Raw genomic sequence first — 23,500 nt, forward strand, 5'->3', positions numbered from 1 at the left:
AAGCAGCACACTTATCAGATAGATGGATGAAATTCAAAGCAGGTCAGTGATTTGAGGATTGAGGATAGCATTGTCTATAGGGAGCAAAAGTACTGGATTTCACCTAAAAATGTCTTGTCTACTGAAAAGAGTACACAATGTGCTATACAGCATGGGACATATGAACTTTGTCAGTTTACTGAGCATATTCCATTTTTCTGAGTATGCTATTTACTTCTAATGGCCTGCTTCATAGAGCTAAAATACTTTTATGATAATATTATGATAATGTTTTTTTTTTCTTTTCTATGTTAGTAATGCATGCTAAGGAAAGCATCACTATTACTATTGCTTAAGCTTAGTGTGCATTAAACTGTGTAACTCATCCCTCATTGTTTGTGCTATGGATGTGAATGATGCCTAAAATTGCACGGTTTGTTAAGGTAAGGTGTGTTATTACTTTTCTAAGGGGTTGGACTTTCGATAAAATTCAGTAAAGCGGGCGAAAAAATGGCAAAGGCTAACGTTGAAGTATAGGGACCCGAGTCATATAGGGATCAGAATATCATACAGACCTAAGGCCTATTCTAAGGCCTAAGCTTTTTTTTTTTTTTTTTTTTTTGCCAACCGCCATAAAATAGAAGAAGAAGCAAGAAGAACAAACAAAGATTTTCTGGAGGGACGCAGCAATGAAGACCATGATAAACACTTTCCTGCAACATTTAGCATTCACGAGGACGCCCACGCATCTGGACTTATTTATTTTCATTTATTTATTCACATTTCATTAGAGAGAATTATCATTTGTGAGTCTTTTTATACATATACACTGACATTATAAGCGAGCATCATTAGGCAGCATATTCGAACAATTGTAACTTCCGAAAACTGTCAAGACGCTGAGTCTGTACATCCATCTTCAGCACCAGTTCCTAGTTGTTCTTCTTTAGATGTATATTGTCGGTTTGCTAAGTAGGTGAGCTGTAACTTTTGTTTTGTATTTTCTGTTGCTCGAGGAATGTGAATAAAAGCTCTTATCTCATTTGTCAGTCAGTTTTCTTTACAGTTTGAGGAAAAATAAAATATTGGACTCTCCTTAAAAAATGGTCCCAGTGTGAATAGTGCCATAGGAATCCATTGTTACTAATCAAAAGCTTGTTCGCAACAAACATTCACACCATAATTCGGGGTTAGTGCGAATAGGTCTTTAAGGGTGTGATCTTTTGACTTAGGTCAGTAAGCAATCCCATAACAATAACCTAGTTTTGCACCACTCACATTTTAATCAAACAAAACTTTGATTTCTTCTATTCTCTCTCTCTCTATCTCTCTCCTCCACAAACCCACAAAAATTTCCTTTTGCCTCCTCAACTGTCTCTCAAATTTAATTTTACCCCCAAGACTTCTAACCTGCATAGATTTTTGTATAATTAGTGGAGTCTTTTAAATAGAAATGCTCACAATGAGAGAACATTTAAATATTTCAGAGTTCTAATTAACTTTAGTGTCAAACTAAATGTAAATTTTTTCATGCTGCTGAAGCAGGTAGCATGCAGTGCGGCTCCGCAGACACGCACATTTGGATATGTCATATTCACAGTTTTCTTTTCCAAATTTAGCTCATTTTGTTAATGTTGGTAACATCACCCCCCATTTAATTAATTGCCCCGTAAAAAGGTGGAAATTAATCAGAACTGGAGGTTCAGGATTAAATTAGTTCATCAAAGAATGTCTTTTAACCCTAGGAACAGAGGCAGAATTATATACTCTTTTTTGAGGGGTATGGGAAAACAAAGCAGCAGAACACTTATCTCTCTTAAACTGAAATTAGTATCTTGTAATAGGCAGTGAAACGTCCTGTATGGTCGTGGTTGTCTTCAATTATTGTGCTTGATTTTAAACACCTTCCAGCGTCGGCTGTGTTTGAAAACGTGTTGAGGGACTTCACAACACAATGCTAATACTGCCTAAATTATAAGCATTAGTGTGTCTTGAGGTCTAATCACCAAATCACTACTGCTTTTTTTTTTTTTTCTCACAGATGTCAACATTCATTTCACGCAATTTATGTCTGCACACTTCAAAAGAATGTTTACTGACATTTCCCAACTGATAGATGAGGTTAGCATAGGCACTTTTTGTTTTGATTGTGACATTTGACAAGGGACAGGCCTATTTGGCATGCACATACAGCTGAGGCATTGTGCCTTAAAACACACTTCTGGTTTTGACATTTCTAATTCTGTCTCAGGCCTCACTCTTAAGCTGTATTCTCCTGCACTACTGATTTCCACCCTTCACTTCCTGTAGAGAAAGCTGACATGCTCCAGGCAACACCGGCAGAAATTATATATTTGTAATTAGGATCTATTTTAGGCTGGGCACTGGTTAAGTGTTGAGTCCTTGGCTGTTTCAAGCCCCATTCAAGATTAATGACTTCAGACAGGCCCTGAGCAATGAGGGAAACAATCCGGACTGTGTCACCAAGTATATTGCATTGACACATCCTGCTGCTGACAGCTTGTGTCTTTCAGCTGGTGAGGTGAGCACCTACTGGACGAAGCAACAGCCGTTACACTGAGCTGTCTGACAAAGCCAGTATGGAATTCTAAAGTATAGAATGGTCTACATTCGGTGGAACCTCTTCTGTATAATCCCACTAAAATTGCAGTTAGTTTAGTCTTACTATAAATTTTGATGTGTTAGATCTATCTGTCTGTCTGTCTGTCTGTCTATTTATCTGCACTAGATTAAGAGTTAACCTGCAATTGTTACCTTAATGGGCTATTTTTTACCTGATCTAAGTTTTACAGTTTATTTATTTATTTATTATTTTTTTGGTGTGACCAAATGTATCAAGGTTAATTCAGTTATATCAAATAATATTTTTGACTTGAATAATTTAGATTATTTAATTTTATTTATTTTTGTAAGGATACATTTATTGAGAAGCAAAATTGCGTAACATTCCACCAACTTGAAATAAGTTAATTTGTCTTACCAACAATTTGCCAATGGGGTAAGAAACAAATAAAATAAACTTAATTCAATATACATTATGCTGTATATTCTCTGAAAAGAAAACATATTGTTATCCAACACAGTCTTGCTTCTAACATAAACTGCTCTTGTTTCAAGGATGTTTAGATATTTGTATTAGCAAACATAACACAAATACTGATTTGAGTGAGTGAGTGAGTGATTACCATCTGTTGTTTAAAACCATTTCTGAAAGCATGATGCACTAAGGATCCCTAAAGCCTGTTTTGAATGGCCTATTGTAAGCAAGGTGCAGCGTCTGGCTTTGCTTGAAGTGTTTCTTCATCAAGAGCCCTGCGGCCCTCATAATAACACAGTTTCTTAGTTTTAAATATATGCTTCGTCATCTCCTTTTCTCCTCCTCTATTCTCACTCTTCCACTCTTTTGCTTTCTCTCTCCCTCACCAGCTCTCTCTCTCTCTCTCTCTCTGTGCCTGGTGTGTGTGAGATTTCATTACAATATCTCAAATTGGTGGCAATTTATTTTATTTTTTTAAATGAGTTGATAATTACTACTATTACCGAGCTCCCTGTCACTGGCCTGTACAATGACATGACTAAACATTAGCATCTAACGATTATGGCTCAAACATACATTATTCTCCTATACTCTTTGGAAGTGCTGATGACATTAATACATGGTCTTATAGAGACATGGATGGGGTCTTGACTCACCTCCCACACAAGTTAATGCTTCAGGCATTGAAAAGGCCACGAGAGCTGCTGTGGGGGTTGGCTAAGGAGACATTTGCTTGAACAGAGAAAAGCTGGAACCTTCTTTGGTACAAATGAAAGAATATTTTGTGTAACTATTTTTTTAGGTGGTAAAACATGAAAACATCCCAAAACTAGAGCATGAAAAGTTGTTCTAAATACCTGAAATGCATAACATCGGTCCATCCCCATAGATCTGAAAGTAAAATTAAAATGTGGCTTGCCTACTCCAAATGGTAGGCAGCACAGTTATGATGCTTTCTAAGATACTTTCTTTTTGCCAAATTCTAAGGCAGCGTTATGTGTATCCTCCATGGAGATGAAATACGACAAGGTTACAGAGAAGAAAAAAAAAATTAGGATGACAGATGAAGTGAGAGAAATGTCAAATATACTTCATACATGCAGTACAATATACACAAATTACATAAAGAAAAGAATCGCTAAATTACTTTTTACCCGAATATTTTGTGTGCTATGCTATTTTATGCTATTAGAATATAACTGTTATCTTAGCAACATGCTAACGCCATGCTCTATCGTAATCAATCGTGAGTCAAATCTCTTGTGCACTTTGTGTTATAAGTTTCAAGCTTCATGTTAGTTGTGGTGGCGGGGGAGTGGTCGAATGTTTGTCCAGAGAGAGAGAAAGGGTGCATACACAGTAAGTGTGCATACACCTGAGCCCGATTATGAATAATACCTGTTTCTAATTGCAGTAAGCATTGGGGAGAGCCACTTGAGAGGGGAACACCCAACTTGTGAAAAAGCTCGATAGAACATCCAAAAAGGGGTGGGGCAGTGGGGTGATCGATGAACAGGAAATCGTCGAGCAGGTGTAATATGAAGGGGAGCTTAATGTGATTGAGAAGGATCCAGTGTAGGCCTTTTGATAGAGAATTACCATGTGAGGGCTACTTCTGCACCTGAAAGTGAGTCGGACAGCAAAGTAAAATTTTGACTGCCATGGAAATTTAGAGGGGCCAGTCGGCGGGGTGAATGGGCATGATTTTGAAAGAGTCTTTGATATCTGCCTTTATAGATATATATATATATATATATATATATATATATATATATATATATATATATATATATATATATATATTGATACATTTATTAAAATCAGTAAGGCATTTGGCAACATAGTTGAAGAAATAACAAAAGCATTTGGAGGGAGCTATGACTTACCAGCAGGAACAGAAATTAACAGCAGCAAGATGAAATTTGTGAGCTTGATTCGGCACAGGTTTTATCCAATGATTGCGAAAACTACTTACTTGCTACTAAATGTAACACCCGACTACGTGCATTAAAAGTGAACAGCATGATACTGAAATGCATTGATACTTAAATTAATGTAGTTAGGCTGACATGACTGTTAAACTCATGAGCTTTGAAATTTTGAACATTGATGAAGCCCCAATGCTTGAAGATCCCCATAGATTGAAACATGGTCTGACCAAAGATGAAAGTGAATTATTTATGAAGACATACGATACAAATTATTGCACTTAATAATGCCTGAATGAATAATAAAACATAAATATGCCGTGAAAAAAGGAATTACCCCCTGTATGACCTGATCATATAGGCGATATGAATTGCGCTGGTAATGAAATTATATGATGAATAAGAGAATGCAGTGTGGAGCCTACCGCTAGGTGTCAGAGGTGCACCACAACAGTGGTGCTTCCGATGAAAACATGGAAATATTTATAGAGTAAGAAAACACTGAATTTTCCGAAGTGGCATTAATGCACTGAAGGCTCTCGGGTAGGGAACACCGCTCGAAATGTTGAACTGAACAAAATAAGTTAATTATTTCACAAGACTTTGGTGAAGACTACATTAAACTGTGATGCCATGCTCCATCGGAGTGCCCACATCATGAGCTCTGTCTTTCCTAGTGAGAAGGGCAAAGGGATGATACCTTGTATTGGAAAGCGCCCGCTATGTGATTTAGAGTGAAGAGCAACCAACAAAACAGGGATATCTTACTGAATGGAGTGATGGGACCCCATACAATGAGCACTGTACATCATGACATGCCTGAATAATGATCTTAATTCCCCGATGGGGAACGCTCGGGCATGCAACATGGTGAATGACATGCAAGTGAACATTGACCGAGTTACCCTCATTTGATCGCGCTGTGAACGCATGGTTGCCTGCCGTTACTATGAGAGCGAATGCGCTGTTGACATGAAATATTGTCTTTTGATATTGATGCAGATGTGTTATGATGAACAGACAGCGTAGGCAACAGAAGGCCTAGACCCATGACTAAATCTGAATGCATTTGATGGGTATGATGCTTACATGTGATTGTCTAGGAGTTATTTAGCTAATGGTGCAATGATGTACAGCTGCTAGTATTCCCGCTAGAACTATGCTGCACTTACATTTCCAGGCGGCTTATTATAATCCGATGGCGGGTCACTTAGGGGAGAGAAAAACACTGAGCCGAGTAATGGCCCGTTTTTATTGTGAATCCACCAGCCACACCAAGAGCGCCATTGCGCCCCCTTCTGTTAATCGAGATCCCCTTCGAAAGAATTGGCATGGAACTCGTTGGGCCATTAGACCGGACAGCACACGGACATCGCTTTGTATTAGTTCTGGTGGACTATGCACCGTGATATCCGGAAGCAGTGCCTCTGCGCAACATCTTAGCACGCAGTGTTGCGGAGGCACTCTTCAAAATAATCTCCCAAGTGGGGATTCCGATATAAATCCTCACTGATCAAGGCACGACATTTATGTCAGGGACACACCGAATAAATACAAATTATTGGGTATTAAATCGATTCGCACCAGTGTTTGCCATCCACAAACCGATGGGTTGGTGGAGCGTTTTAATAAAACCCTGAAAAATATGATTCGTAAGTTCGTACACGAGGATGCTAGAAATTGAGATAAATGGCTCGAACCACTGTTATTTGCAGTGCGAGAGGTCCCGAAAGCCTCCACAGGGTTTTCCCCATTTGAGCTGCTGTATGGGCGGCACCCGCACGGTGTGCTGGACGTCATACGGGAAACTTGGGAGGAGGGACCTTCAATCAGTAAAAGCGAAATTCAGTACGTTCTTGATCTTAGAGCAAAACTCCACACCCTGGGTCAACTAACACAGGAGAATTTGCTTTGAGCTCAGGAATGTCAGGGCTGAATGTATAACAGGGGCACTCGGCTATTTTCAACGGGAAATAAAGTGCTCGTATTACTCCCCACATCAAGCTCCAAATTACTCGCCAAGTGGCAAGGACCCTTTGAGGTCACACGACGAGTGGGAGATCTCGATTATGAGGTGAAACAAACCGATAGAGGGGGCACACGGCAAATATACCATCTCAACCTCCTGAAATTATGGAGGGAGGTGGTCCCTGTGACGTTGGCATCTGTAGTGCGAGAGAGGGCGGAGTTCAGACTAGAGGTGAACAAAAAACCCAGTCATATCGCCCCGGTCACTTGTGGAGACCACCTCTCACTGTATCAAGTCACAGAGGTTGCCAAGTTGCAGAAAGAATTTGCAGACGTGTTTTCTCCTCTGCCGGGTCGTACAAACCTCATCCAGCACCACATCGAGACTGAGCCGGGGGTAGTGGTACGTAGCCGTCCCTACCGACTGCCCAAACACAAAAAAAATATATATATTTCGGGAAGAATTGGATGCAATGCTCCATATGGGGGTAATAGAGGAATCCCACATTGATTGGTCCAGCCCGGTTGTTCTAGTCCCTAAGAGCGATGGGTCTTTACGGTTCTGTGTGGATTATAGGAAAGTCAACACGGTGTCTAAATTTGACACCTACCCAATGCCTCGTGTTGATGAGTTTCTCGATCGGTTGGGCACCGCTCACTTTTATTCGACACTGGATTTGACAAAGGGTTATTGGCAAATCCCCTTAACGCCAATATCCCGCAAAAAAAACGGCCTTCTCCACACAGTTTGGGTTACACCAATTTGTGACGCTTCCATTTGGTTTGTTTGGAGCCCTGTTTCAGTGCCCCGTTTCAGCACCTCATGGACCGAATCCTTAGACCGCACTCTGCTTATGCTGCTGCCTATCTGGATGGCATCATTATATACAGTAATGATTGGCAGTGGCACATGCAGCATCTGAGGGCGGTTCTGAGGTCGCTGCGACGGGCGGGACTCACGGCAAACCCTAAGAAGTGCGCAATTGGATGTATCTGGCTCTTCAGCCGTTTACGTTCGAGGTGGTCCACAGACCGGGAGCACAGATGGCTGTCGCGGACTTCCTTTCCAGAAATGGGGGGGAGTGGTAGACAGACCAGATGTCTCCCCAGCCTGAGTCGGGCGGTGGGGATATATGGTGGTGGGGGCGTGGTCAAGCGTTCGTCCGGAGAGAGAGAAAGTGGTAAGGGTGCATACACCTGAGCCTGATTTTGACTAACACCTGTTTCTAATTGCAGTAAGCATTGGGGAGAGCTATAAAGAGTGACAATGCCAGAGACTGAGTGAGAGAGACCTGTCTGAAAGAGACTCTTGTGTTTAAAGTGGAAGTGTGTACTGCTGAAAAGCCCATTGTTGAGTTGTTATTAAAAATCATACCTTTGAGTTGAAGAACCCAGTTCCTGTGTCCTCCTTTCCCACCCTACGTCAAGTCTTTTACACTAGTTAAAACCTACGAAGAGCTTTGCAATCATTCACTTTTAAGATTCAATTTCAGTTACGATTCTGCTTTTGTAGGCAACTGCCTTTATAGACAACAGAGGGCAAGGCAGCTCAATAAGTTTTGAAACAGAGCCTGTGAAATATAGAATGCCAGAGAAAGATAAATTGAGAGATGAAGAAAAGATGAGTGAAAGAGTAATGTATGGGGTCTTAGAGCCTGATGTATCATTTTGTATCTCTCCCATCCTTTTGCAACACAAGTCAGCAGGAGAGCCTGCTGGGATGGGCAATTTATTCTAGTGGGTGACTCTTTGCCATGCTGTTTAGCTTCACTTTCTCTCTATGAACCACCCCAGTGTGACAGGGAGTGTGGATTCTGTCGAGAGCTTCCAGATGGCACTGAACTCTGCATCGGGCAAAAACAACCAAGACTATGACCACTGGAAAAAGATTATTGATTTCCTATGTGGTATATGACATGTCAAGCACCAGAGCTTCACTCTCCAAATGCACAAACTTTTTTTTATTTTATTTATTTTTTTAAATCAATCAGTCCATGAGCAGATTGGTGACTGTTTGTCTCCATGTGCCTGTGGGGAGCAGCGAAAAGGTGCCATATTGGCCTTGAAATGGATTTTGAATGATGGTGTTTTATGTTGTCTTTCAACTTCAATACCCATGGCTGAAACTGAGTTTAAATATATAAATTTATCTTCCTTGCTGAAAAAAAGCATATGTTGTGTTTTGGATGCTGGTCCTATGCATGGGATGCTGTTGTCCCAAACAGGATTAGCATAACCTGCAATAGTTCCTTGGTCAACCCATTTACCCAAAAGAACCCTGTTAGTTGGCCACTCTCTCCAGCTAATAGCTGTACTGGTCCACCTGCTAAACCAGCATCAAACCAGCACTATCAAGCATAAACCACCCTGCAACCATATTAAAATTCATCATTGTTTAAATTGGTATTTTTTAGCATTTTTCTTTTTTTTTTTTTTTTCTTGCTAATGTCCATAAATCTCCATTCTTCTCTTTTCATAGACTCTTCTAAGAGACGGACGAAGAGAGAGCACCGTGAGCACCCTCTACATTTCGGCATCCAACACTGAATCTGGACAGAAGATCATCTGCCGGGCCTCCAACAAGGCCGTGCCCAATGGCAAGGAGACCAGTGTCACTATTGACATCCAACGTAAGTGATGCCACACTCAGTCTTCATTTTTACATTTACATATACATTTAATCATTTAGCAGACAATTTTATCCAGAACGACTTACAAATGGGGAACATAACAAGTCAACGATATCTTAAGTATCACACTGCCAAGTTCACAAAGTGGCTGGAGTAGTATAGATGCCAACACAGGAAAAAGAGACAGACAAGGTATTATTATTATTATTATTATTATTGATTGATTTATTTATTTATTTTTATTTTATTGTTAAATAGTAAGTGCTTTTAGTTTGGACTGGTTAAGTGTTCTTGGAACAGATTGGATTCACTTGGTTCTTGAATGCTGAGATGTGTCAGCAGATCACGTGGAGGTTGGAAGCTCATTCCACCACAGAAGAACAGAGAAAGTGAATGCTCTTGAAATAGACTTTGTGCCTCTTTGCGAAACCACCAGGTGCCACTCGTTCATTTGACCGCAGAGAGCGAGTAGGGATATAGACCTGGGGGACTGAATTGAAGTACAGTAAAAGGGTGCCATTCCATTGGCTGTCCTGAAGGCCAGAGTCAAAGCCTTGAATTTGATGCTGGCAGATACTGGTAGCTAGTGAAGTTAAATCAAAAGAGGGGTGACGTGAGTCCTCTTTGGCTGATTGAAGACCAGACGTGCAGCATTCTGGACCACATGCAGTGGCTTAATCATGCTAGCTGGGAGGCCGGCCAACAGAGCATTACAGTAGTTCAGTCTTGAAATGACCAGAGCTTGGATCAGGAGTTGTGTGGAATATTCAGACAATAAAAGGTCTGATTTTCCTGATGCTGTAAAGCATGATCCTGCAAGATTGGGCAGTTGATGAGATGTTGGAACTGAAGTTAAGCTGGTCATCCACCACCACTCACAGGTTAAGGGCTATACTGTTTGTCATTAGTGTAGTTGAACTAAGATTAATAGAGAGGTTGTGGTCAACAGACGGGTTGGCTGGGATCATGAGGAGTTCTGCCTTGACTAATTTGAGCTGAAGGTTACATTCATCCAGGCTGAGATCTCAGAGAGGCAGGCAGAGATATGAGCTGAGACGGTGGGGTCGTCAGGCTGGAATGACAGGTAGAGCTGTGTAGTATATGCGTAGCAGTGGTAGGAAAAACCATGTACCTTAATGATAAGTCCAATGTAGTGTACTGTAGATCAAGAAGAGGAGGGGTCCAAGCACTGATCTCTGAGGAACACCAGTGGTTGGCTGGTGTGATTTGGACACCTCTCCTCTCCAGGTGACCTTGAAAGATCTGCCTGTGAAGTATGACTCAAACATCCAAGCACAGTTCCTGTGATGCCCAGGTTGGAGAGGGTGGACAGGAGAATCTGGTGGTTCACATTTTTAATTGCCATGATGCAGTAAGGCATATTTTAATTCATTTGGGTCATGATTTGATATTAAAAGATTACTTTTCATTTGATTTTCAGTTGTGATGGTAGAACACTAATTGTCTGCTGTTATTCTCATAATTAATTTAGATTTGCTCTTTCAGACAGTGATATTAGGGTGAACCATGAAATGTGTTGCAATGACACCAATTTGCAATTACACTTGTGATATTAATTTTCTTGTTTTGCTAAAATCAATGGTATTTCAAAATGGAAAAGCAGAAAAGAGTTGGCACATTGTTGTTACCAGTGACATTGAGTTTATTCTTACTCTATATGAGCCAAAAGCTTGAATGTAAAAATAAAGGCAGCAGACCAGAAAAAAACTCAACATAAATACTCACAACCCTGAGAATCTGTATTGACTGAACTGCTGATTTAAATGCTTTTATAATCTTTTTAAGGTCAGCATGAAATCAAAATGGACCCATTTAACTTCATTAATGCATGTTCCTAGTCAAAGCACATAAGTTTGTTGTTGTTATATTTTTACAAAGTGTAATAATGCTCCACTTTTGAAACGATTTCCTTTTCAGCTTTATTTCTCAACCCTTTCCCTCCAACAACTTGGCTCCTTTCTGGTAGTGTCTACTTCACTTGATTGAATCAATTAAAGATGGATACAATGTCTCTCCCTTAGTTTTCTCTAGTTGAATATTTTGTTTCAATTTGGAAGTACATAAGTAGTAAATTAGGTTGCAAAAGGCATTTCATGTTGAATTTAAATTGCTCGCAATTTACCTACTCATTCCTTATCAGAGTTCTCTCTGCTAGCTCGTTCAGAAGAAAGCTATACGTATTTTATTTATTTATTTATTTATTTGCATTGCTCAAACCCCAATCAACTTTGTTCACTATGACTATTAAAGAATAACATGCTATTTAGTGAGCCATTACTGGTGACAGCTCTATTATGCAACATTATGCATGACATAAGAAACACTTTGTAGCACAAACTTGAGCTGGGTGCAGGGTGAGATGCTGTAGAACAGAGCAGGCATAAAAAAAAAAAAAAAAGATTAACATTTGTTGGTGTTTCACAAACCTGGAAGTTAGCTTGGATCTGCTTGTTATGCAAGGCAGCAGACATAGCATCTATAAAATCTCTTTCTCTCAAGAGTGTGAATCACACCAAAATGATTTCCAGATCACATTTCACCATAAATAAAAAGAAACAAATAATAAATTATACTTTGCATAAATGACACAAGCCCATTTTTTTTTTTTTTTTTTTTAGGACATGTTGGATATATTTTGACATTAGTATGGCATTGTGACATTAACCAGATTTGTATTTATATTATTTAATTTATTTTTGTAATTCCCGTGACTCTACATGGTCAATAGTGATTCTCTTTAGATTCTAATTACTGTAATAATAGTAATCGTACTACATATGATTACTATTTATTATAGTAATTAGTATGACTACATACAGTAAACTTTGTGATTTTGTGACAGTGTAAATGCAGCCACTGTATTTTAATTCTAATACAAAATAAATATTTATAGTTTCATTATTATCAATATTTTAGCTTTTTTTTTTTTTTTTTTTTTTTTTGAGTAAAACTATATAATTTAAATAATGTTAATAAAAATTACAATAATAACTTCACAAATACAATGCATATTTGATATTTGGAAACTATAAATTGAATAAAGTTACATTGTAAAATGGCCATTTCATTTTTGCTGCACTGTTTAAGTCCCATCCACATCCGATTATTTCCAAATACAGATACTGATCATTTTGCCATAGCAACAGATACAGACACAGATACAGATAATGGCTTTGCTGTAAGCCACCCTGTAATGTAGTAATTGTTTTACTGTATTTAATTACAAATTAATTAAAAACTCTTAATGCATTTTTTTTTTTTTTTTATAAATAAAGTCAGTACAAGAAATACTACCATGATATATAAAAACTGAAATATTATATTTTATTTTTATGTATGAATATGTGTATGTATGTATGCATTTATTTAGTTATTTATTTATTGCACTACAGTAATGAGAATGACATTTTGGTCATAAGAACTGGGAGAATAATAAGCTTAATTGTCATGAAAATGTCATAATGCCAAAAATATATATATGAAATGTAACCTAGACATGTTCTCAACACCCTTGTTTATAGTCTATACAAATGCATATATATATATATATATATATATATATATATATATATATACTGTATACATTATATCATTCCTCTCCTCTTATTTCTATCTCTCTCACTCTCTCTTTCTAAAATGCTCTTTTGACATGCAGAAACGCTGTAATTGCACTGCTATCCAGTTTTACTCACCTAGTCTGTGTTTTAATTAAACCACGTGAGAAATCAAACCACGGTAATTGAACTCAGCCATGGCATGGACAAATTTGCCAAGTCTCTGCGCCTCTAAATTCATTACAACACTCTCACATCCTCTCCATGGGAAGATGGAAATATCTCAAATGTATCATTGAGACGAAGCGTATTGTTGCAAAATTCTATGCTGTTGAAAGAAATATCCCTGAGAGAGAGAGGCAGGTGAATGTGGAACGGGAGCCGTGCCAAAAGGATAATAAGGTTTTCAGAATTACATGCAGTCAGAGGCCCAGTCTGCTTTTGAATGACTAAATGAATACCCGTCTGAGTGGGCTACATTTACATTGCCCTCCTGAGTTTCAGTTCTACAAAATATGAAGCATTAACTCAGAAGAAGGGAGCAAATACAAATGGTGAATGGTAAGCTATGACAGCAAGTCCCCCCTTTGAGTATCAAACACTAGCAGGTGTTTAATGAATAAGTAATGGTGGTATCAGCAGGTAACACAAAACTAGAATGCAAACTATCATCATCTCAGATGCAGAAGGGTAAGAGTATTTCCACAGGGGCATCTTCCAGGCCACAGGGGGGCTGTGTAGCCATGCAAATTAGTTAATATTTATGAAGGACAGCTGTCTGCATATTCACAGCACAGAGAACTGAGATAAAGAGATGTGCTGTTAGACAGAATTCTGCAACTCAAAAAAACACACAAACACACACAAAAATCACAGAGATAATTCCAGATGAAATTATCTTAGCACTGAATATGAATAAATTAGGCCATTGCATAATTATATGAAAAAGACTTTCAAGTGTGTTAATTCTGTTCTTCAAGTGTATAACTTCTGTACCACTCAGTTTTCCCAAACATTCCTACCAGCCATTTTGCCCTGCCCCCTGTGTTCCACTGTAGACAAACAGTAGGCTGTCCCGCCCCCAAACTTTAAGCTGGAAGTTGACATGTTAGAGACCCCTCAAACAAACAGAGCAATGTTTAGAAAGCTCCACTGAACTCCTGTGTTTAGAAAAATTAAACCTACAAGTGTCTTACTTATAGTAGTCTCTGTATATTAAAATGGGATAGAAGCAAGCATTTTATGAAAAAAAAAAAACAAAAAAAAAAAAAACATTTATGCCTTCAGAAGTGATATGGCGTGTGTGTTAGAAACAGATCAATATTTAAGTAATTTTTTACTATAAATTCTCCTTACTGCCCAGTAGGTGGTGATATGCATGAAAAATGTGAATTGCCAAACACAAAAGAAGAAGAACTCTTGGTAGCGAAGAGTGTTAGGATGGCTGTTTGAAAGTGGAGATTTATAGTAAAAAAAAAAATAAATAATAATAATTAAAATAAAAAAAAGGACTTATATATTTATGTGTTTCTCATCCACAACAATCCTTTTATCACTTGAGTCGTATGGATTACTTTTATGCTGCCTTTATATGCACTTTGAGCTGTAAAGTTTTGGACCATGTTGACTTGCATTATATGGAACTACAGAATTGAAATATTCTTCTAAAAATCTTCACGTTTGTGTTCAGCAGAAGAAAAAAATTCATATCTGGGATGGCATGAGGGTGAGTAAATGATGAGAGAACTTTCATTTTCGGGCATTTTTTTTTTCCTTTTAAGAAATAAAAATCAATAATATATTTGCCATTTCTCTTTGAAAATCACAATAAACAATGTGTAGGCGAGAACAGCAGCACAGAGCCCAGACTCTTTAACCAGATAACGCAAATGAAAAAAACAAAAAAATCAATAAGCGTTATTTTACTTTTTTCTTTGTGTGTGTGTGTGTGTGTGTGTGTGTAGCAGGATCTATGTTGTGAGTGCAGTACAGTGAACATGTTGCCATATACCCTACACAGGCAGCAACAGGACAGACAGGGAATCGATGGGTGACCCCAGGTGAATGACAGATACTCATTCCGTCTGCCTGTTTTAGGGAGCGAGTAAAGGTTAAGATGAGAACCTTAGAGAACCTCAAGATAGAAAGAAAGAAAGAAAGAAGGAAAGATGGACAGAGGTTGAGTGGATGGATGGATGGATTTATGGATGGATGGATGGATATTAGATAAAGACTTTGATATATTGCTTTAGTGGAATAAAAGACACTTATAGTACTAAGACATTAAGACTGATAGACTGACATCTCCACTAAAAATAAAAAAGTGAACTGCCTCTGTATGCCAATGAAAGATAGAGATGTGAGTGTGTGTGTGAGAGTGTCCACACATCCATCGTCTAATATGCCCACTCTAGCTATTGTCAGTCCTCTTTCAGAGTCCACTAATTGACCACTTGGTTCAATGTGATAATGTCATTGGCAAAAAAAGTAATTAAAGGCTTTCTGGATTTTTCCTCTGCTCAAATAATTCTCATTCAGATCAGTGCAGGCCTCTGAGACAGCCACTTTATTTCAGTCAAAATGAGGCCTAAATGAAACGAGTCCAACTATTACCCACAGCATTATTTTACATCTAAAACTTGTCCAATTCAATGCATCTGTCTGCCTTTATTTTCTCCCCTAATCATTTAAATGCTCAGAAATTACACTTACCTTTGAAATGTTGCAAAACATAAGCCCTACCCTATAATTTAACATAAGGCTAAGCTCATTAGCATCCAAATGTGAAATTTACTGGAAAACCAAATAGTGCATTGCTTTAAGAGTGTGTTCACACTTGGCAGGTTTGGTTCGTTTAAAACGAACTCTGGTGCGATTGCTCTGTTAGTGTGGTTCATTTGAACAAGTGTGAACGCTGCCATCCGAACCTTGGTGCGCACCAAATAAGCGGGCCGATACCCCCTGAATAGTGGGTCTCGGTACGCTTCCAAACGGTCTATGGTGCGGTTCGACTGATATATGAATGCAGCATGGACCAAAGACGTCTAAACGGACCAATAACAGGAAGTAATTTGCCTTACTGACCTCAAGCATACCTGGTTCTTCTCATCATAGGAGCTATGTTGTCCATTACAGTTCAGAACAGGCATCGGAACCGCCATCAGCCGTCCTTGCAGCATATCATCATTTGTGTGTGCAATGGAGGAATTCCTAGCGCTGTTTTGACACCTTTACACATTTTATTAGCTCTTCATTTGTTCTCAGTTTGTAAAAATACCACCATATATACATAAATCCAACGAGGCCAGCAGCCAGCATTGTTTTTATGTTCGGCAAGTTCCGTCACAAAATAAACATCATAAAAGCTATCCAATCAGGTTGTGACCTTATCCTTATGCCTTTTGTTTCGTATCTTTAGGTTCTGTGTTAAAAATGCCAGTATGAACGCTAAGCGAACCAGGACTAAATGTATAATTTTTTTTTTGGTCCAGACCAAGAGAACCAAGAGAACTGAACTACAAGTGTGAACACACCCTAAGAGTCCAAGACCAAATATGGCTTCGACTTAAACAGGTCTTATCATGAGAAAATAAGAGTTAATTGTACAGTAATGCCAGCATTAAAAATGAGCAGCTGAAGTTTCAGTCTATTTCAGTCTTTAAAGATGTGCTCAGTAAAATTAGTTTTTACATCTGCTGACACCTTGAGACATAGATGCAACATCATGCAAAAACAGAAGTTCTCATTTGATGATGCCATCGTAGAAATGTGCTATTTGCAGTCAACCATGATACATTTATTTTATGATTCAAAGCATCCAGTTAGACAGGATATTTTAGATAAATTGAGTAATATTCAGCTCGTTATGTGATCTTAACATGGCTGCGCTCATGAATGTGCACCCAGCACCATATGTAAAATAAAGCAGCTTTGACTGATGACTAGAGTCTTCATCTCATGTGAGTGTACATCATTTTAAACATGTTTTTAGACTATTTCTTCCAGTTTAAAAGTTTAGCAGTTAGCAAAAAAATAAAAAATAAAAATAAAATAAAAAATACAAATTGCACTTTTAACAGTTTCAATGGCACATTTCAACACAGATTGCTTTGTTAACTTGTCACAATGATGCAGACTTTGCAAGAGAAAGGGTTGAAAATGGTCATAAAAACAAAATAATTGTTTTTGCTCAGAAATGCACAAAACTTGCATGCACAGTTCTGATCTTGCGGGCCGATCTGAACACTTTGGCAGGACTGAACACTGTACAGTGTCACTGACTACTGTGATCCAGACATAATCATCTCTTTAACATGACAAAAATGCACTTGACTACACTGCACATCTGGATATATGCCAGGTAATAATGCTCTTCTCCTTAATTTGATCATTTATATGATGAATTACTGTGGATATAATCGATAGAAAATACACAAACATCTTTTTAAAATAATCACCAGCTTTCATCTGGTGGTATTAGAACAACCTAAATTGCATTGTGAAAATAGCACTTGCCACACAGTGTGGCTATTTGCACTCTAATCAGTGTTGGGTAACGTTACTTTTAAAAGTAACTTTTTAGAATATTGCATTATTCCTTAAAAAAGTTACTTAATTAAAAGGTTAATTTTTATGGAAAGTAAAGTTTTACGTTACTTTTGCATTACTCTTTACATTCTTTTTTTTTTTTTTTTTCTCACAGCCACTTTCTCTTCTGCTATGCTATGCATTTTCATACAAATAAGCCATGCATTACATACAAGAGACATGACAGGTCATGCTAGCTACTGTACAACACTCATGTCAAAACAACATAGTAAACAAACAGTTATTTAGAAAATAGGTCTTCATGTCATATTTATAATAAAGGATCAATAACATGAAAATACATGATTTGTTTTTCCATCAACATGGCAGCAAATATGAATAATGAAGAACAACCACTGTCTTACCTAAAGCAGCAAAGTCCAGCACTTGAACCTGCATCATACATATCATCATGTGCTGTGCCTATCGACAATGTCAGAGTCAACTTAAGATGTTTTTCATAAGTCAGGATAAAATTCAGTGAGGAATACCGGCCTAACATGCTCAAGGAATGTGTCTGATAATAAAATAATATTTTTTTCACTTAAGTCATCTCAGTGCACGCTGGTTTTGAGTTGATCCACGGTGCGTACAGACGCCACTAGTTGATTGCATACAACTTCAAAGACGCATGTTGATACAACTTGAATGGAATAGTTTTTAATGCTATCAAAATGTCATAAAAACGGTTTGTTTCATGAATCAAACTATTTGTTTATTATAAAACAAAAATGTAGAATCGTTTTAGAAACTAAAACATTTTCTCTGCGTACACAATCGATGTAGAATGTTACTCAGAGCTACTGATCCAGAGTCAGCTTTTCTCATCCCATTCTCCCAGTTACGGGGAGCTGTAACACGGAGCAGTTCAGCAACATAAATCAGTGAATTGAGCAAGTATTTCACCCTGTGTATCATGTCGTGGCCAGTGGAAGACTAGTCTTATAATCCCTCTGTCTAAACGTCTTTACTGATTTTTTTTAATGCAGTGCATATTAACACATGAATCAATCGTGTTTCACTCAACTGAATGTTGACCTCATATTAGCTAAAGCATGCAATTTTCCCAGCTTGTATAGCTAATGCGCTCTTAGCGAGGTGACTGACAGGCAATGTCTATATCTAAAAGGTGACTGGCTCTTTTACCTGCATGGCGGGACTTCCTTTCTACATTAATTGACTGTTGGGTGCTAGAGCTTCTTGATTGAGCATTTCAATTTCTCCCATTCATATGAATAGAAGTGACTTGTCTCTGCTAAATAGTCTCTGGCCTCACACTCTATAGAACTACAATGCCCATCATGCACTACGTCTCCTCCCCGAACTTTGCACACTTTTACTCCTGATATCTTGCAATACAGGGAAAGTAGAAGTGTACACGTTACTTTATTTAAAAAGTAACTCCGATATTATGGTCTAAAATGTAAAAAAAAAATATTGCATAACTTTACTTGTTACTTGAAAAATGTATCAGTTTATGTAATGCACATAACTTGTAATGTGTTACCCCCAACACTGACTCTAATAATCTGGTGGAAACAAAGACAAATTGCACCCTCAAGTGTCACTGCAATAGCGTTACGTGTAAAGACATGTGGATGTGCTTTTTTGTGCAAGACCCCGGGTTTGATTCCCCCTTTTGTCCTACTTTTCCACATCCTTTTTTTTTTTTTTTTTTTTTTGTCTCCACTATTAATATATAATTTAATACTACTTATAATAATAAAAACAATTAAAGTAAAATTAACCATAGTTTAACTATATAATATTGTAGTAACCATGTTTTTTGGAACATGTTTTTCAGAAGCCATAGTTTTAATCCAATTAAACATGGTGTTACTATAGTAATATGGTGTTAATACACTGTAGTAACGATGTTTAATTTTGTGCTTACTATGATTTTACTACAAAATACTGTAAGTCCTGCCTACTGGTCCGAGGATGAATTCCAATAGGATGGCTGAAGGTCTCTGCATTGTTCTGTCTTTTATAAGTGCTGACTGTGGAAACGTTTATGGTCATTATTATTGTTTAAATTTAGTATCAATTTGACTCTAATTTGTTTATTAATTTAATTTGACTTCAATTATTAACAGACCTCAAATTTAGATGAAGGTACCAATCAAAATTCTGATCATCATCACAATTAATGTTTGATTATTCGGTTCTCATTATTCATTCTTTAGGTGTCAATGTCCTGGGTGTACGCTGGCCAGTAACGTAGAGCACATGAATGAGGTTGCCAGTCTCTCTAAGTCAATAATTGCACAGTTCTACTAATATCATTAAACCGGGCTTGCTCACAATCAAATGATAGTTTGGTTTAGTCACATACATATAACTTGCTCAGCAGCGTGATAGTCAGTGACTTGACGGTGCCAGAGGATTTGCTCTCGTTCATGGCACGTTGTAATACTCTATCCTGGTCATACACTCGTGGGATATTATGTGACGCTCAACTATTTGTAATAATGAGTTCAAAAGAAATCCTGAATAAATCAAAGTTTTAACAATTTATTTGTCAGGCAGGATTAAATCTTACATCATTGGTTCAGTCAATTCAAGTAAATGCCAATTTCACAAATGATCAGAAGAAACATACATCAATCATAAAATTTTACAATTTAGAGAAGCATACCTGGCAATTAGACGTCACACAGCAACTGTGCAGGAGATCTGAACTACAGATTCCTTGATGCCTTTGTCAATGTTCCTTAAATACCCAAACATCAAAGACCAAATGGTTTAACAATAAGAATATGACGGTGTATAGGTTTTACTCCCCGGGGTCACACCTTATCTGCATACATTATAACTCAGAAGAAAGACCAAAGAGGGAGGCACGCCCCCAGCAGTGGTCAGGATTCCTCTAAATTCTCCAAACTGCATAATCGGGTGTTTTACAGTTGTGGTTCTAAGACCATTTAACAAGTCACACTGAGAACTTTTGAATGATATAAAACATGGATAGTCAGTTTAATTGTGTACATATAATTAGACTGTGGCACCGTTGGCGTGGTCAAACGTCCGTCCGGAGAGAGAGAAAGTGGTAAGGGCACTTGCACCTGAGCTAGATTATGTTTAACACCTGTCTCTAATTCCAGTGAGCATAGGGAGAGTGGCATATAAACAGCCACGCCACCAGACGCAGAGAGAGAGACTCTGGCACAAGGAAGGCCACGGTGCTACAGAAGCTGTTGTGCTTAATCTATTGTGTTTGTGAAGCTGATGTGTTTAAGTAACTACGTGCGTGTGAAGCTGATGTGTTTAAGTAACTACGTGCCTGTGAAACTGATGAGTTTGTGAAATTGTAAAGCACTGAGGTGGCCGATTAAAACTCTTACCTGAACCTGGAAACCCCGCTTCCCTGTGTTCTCCTTCCCTTCTGCCTGTGAAGCTGTGTCACATAAACATTTGTTACATACATGGTTTAGGTGTGTTTTAAGGTGACTGAGCTGAGAGGGACAGGAAGGGGGAAAAGGAGAGGGAACAGATTTGGAAAGACAACAGTGAGTCTTTTCATACTCAGTTGGGTGTCTTTGAGATGGAGATGATATCTGGTATAAATATGCATGTATTGTGTGCGGATAGACCAAAACTTGATGTGAGATCTCTGTGTCTGTGCTGTGGCATAGATTCAGTTGAGTTATAAAGAGATTATACCACCTTCCCCCCACTGACACCAGGCCATCATCACTCAGAGAACAGCTGGCCACAGTGACCCAGAGAGAATGGAAATCAAGTTTTAAGAAAGGGAGAGAAGCCATTTTCTTTGGCACCTTCCACTCAACTCAAGGGAAGTTGGCCGACTGTTCCAATCCGCCATCTGCTCTTTGCTTTGAACCTCCGATCAAAAGCTGTCAGCTCACTACTGTCCAACCAACCCACCCACCCCTAATTTTATATAATATTTTTTTTTAGATTGTCCCTCTTCTCCATTGTTTTGGCTGTCATTGTTGCAGTGGCATTTCGAACCTTCGTCCTTCATGCTCTCTCTGTTGATGAAGCGGAGGAATTAGTGGAGCTGCATATTGATGGCCTGTCGCATGCGCCTCGTGCCAGAGAGAGTCAACTTATGCATTAATACATCAAAGTGACAAACAGACTTCTTTATTAAGACACTGTCAGCTGAGAGAATTGGGGGGTCACTAGGGTCTTTTCGTGCTCCTGCCAACTTGCCTTCCAAGCATGGACCTTTGCGAGGCACTACTCTCATTTTTTAAGATAGAATGCTCTTCAGTTTTGTCATAAGTCAAAGAATCATTTGATGGCTCTTTTCTCCCTAAAGGGTCACTCTCAAATGAGTTGAACTGACACCAAAGACAATCAATATATGCTTCCAAACAGATAAGGCACAAATTATATGTTAACATCAATAAATTGGAAATCAAATAAAGCAATAAGCCATGACAGGCTTTGCATTACAATGATTTTTAGTGCTGGGGCAGATACTTTGAAACTTGTTTCTCAAGCTACAAGCATCTATAAATTGAAAGTAGTTAAAGTAGTCATGCTACTCTTCTAAAAAAGTTGTTAGCTACACTTCAGACTACTTACAAAAAGTAGCTACCTACATTGAAACTAATAGAGTGCAACATTCTGGTTCCAGGAGTAAAAATCACATTAATTTTCTCCATAGGTGAATTGATTTTTACCAATATATTATAAACCTTTAAAGACAGACCAACAGTGAACTCTGAGGTTGTTAATCAATGTTTCATGCCTCTGTTATTCTCTTCATTCTCTTTGGAAATACGTTAAGGATACAGTCTTGTATCTTTGTCTTTTTGTCTGATTTTTAAGTACTTTTATGCATCAAATAAAACTTTGATAAGCTTTGGAGCTGATTTTTTGGTTCATGGCTTAGAACACTTTTTCGAAAGCTTTTATGAAATCGCTATGGAAAAAATAAATAAATGAGAAAAATACTTTGGAACCAAGATGTCTAAAAAAGTGGGCAGGCATGGTTGCGCTCTATTAAGTTAATTAAATTTATTTTTAAATATACTGTATATTGACATAATTTATAATTTAATTAGGGCCATATTTTTTCTAGCACAAGAACAATTATCTCAGTTTAGTTAACACCATTCAGTTTGAACAGATACATACAAGTCAACTGTATCATTAAGGCTGTTATCATAACAAGGAAGACTCATCACACATGTCTGTATCTCATCCGAACATACTTTTTATTCTCTTCACTTCCTTTCCTTCCGTCCCTCCCTCTAGCCCCATCACTGCTCATGCATTATGGGTATTATAGTCCCTATCAGTACACCTCCCCCTTTTAGCTAAGCAATGCATTCACTTTCACTTATGGAAACTTTGAATATAACATTAACTCTGTTAAATCTTAACATTAACTCGTTTTCATTTCAACAAACACTTTATTAACATTTTCATTTCAACAAACACTATATTAACATTTTCATTTCTTTAACACATCCTTTTTTTTTTTTTTTTTTTTTTACTTTCTTGTGACATTTTCCATCAAAACATTTTATAGCCCCCTTTTCCTTCACTATGTTATAGGTTCAGTCTATCAGGAGGTTTGTAAACCCTGCCCAATCTAGTGACACCACCAATGGGGCGGAGATGCTTTCTGTTTCTCCGCAGCATACCTCTCTCTGTCTACACCAGGTAAGATCTTGGTGTATGAGCCGGTCCGCAGACAGATCCATAGATCTGTTCAGTGGCGAGCCACACTTTCTGTTCACACTGAAGTTGTGGTAAGGGATGTGATTTATGGCAGTAATTGTAATTTACTGCCTG

At 38.1% G+C, this 23,500-nt stretch overlaps 1 protein-coding gene across 1 annotated transcript in view; it reads left to right on the plus strand.

Moving 5' to 3' along the window:
• Positions 1-23,500, plus strand: part of kirrel3b (kirre like nephrin family adhesion molecule 3b) — a 352,509-nt gene that overhangs the window by 258,568 nt on the left and 70,441 nt on the right. The window contains exon 5 of the mRNA XM_051657521.1: positions 9,413-9,563. Coding sequence (XP_051513481.1) covers positions 9,413-9,563 — 151 coding nt within the window. The remainder of the gene's footprint in view (positions 1-9,412; positions 9,564-23,500) is intronic.

Source organism: Myxocyprinus asiaticus, chromosome 26, assembly GCF_019703515.2.
Source record: "Myxocyprinus asiaticus isolate MX2 ecotype Aquarium Trade chromosome 26, UBuf_Myxa_2, whole genome shotgun sequence".
NCBI lineage: Eukaryota > Metazoa > Chordata > Actinopteri > Cypriniformes > Catostomidae > Myxocyprinus > Myxocyprinus asiaticus.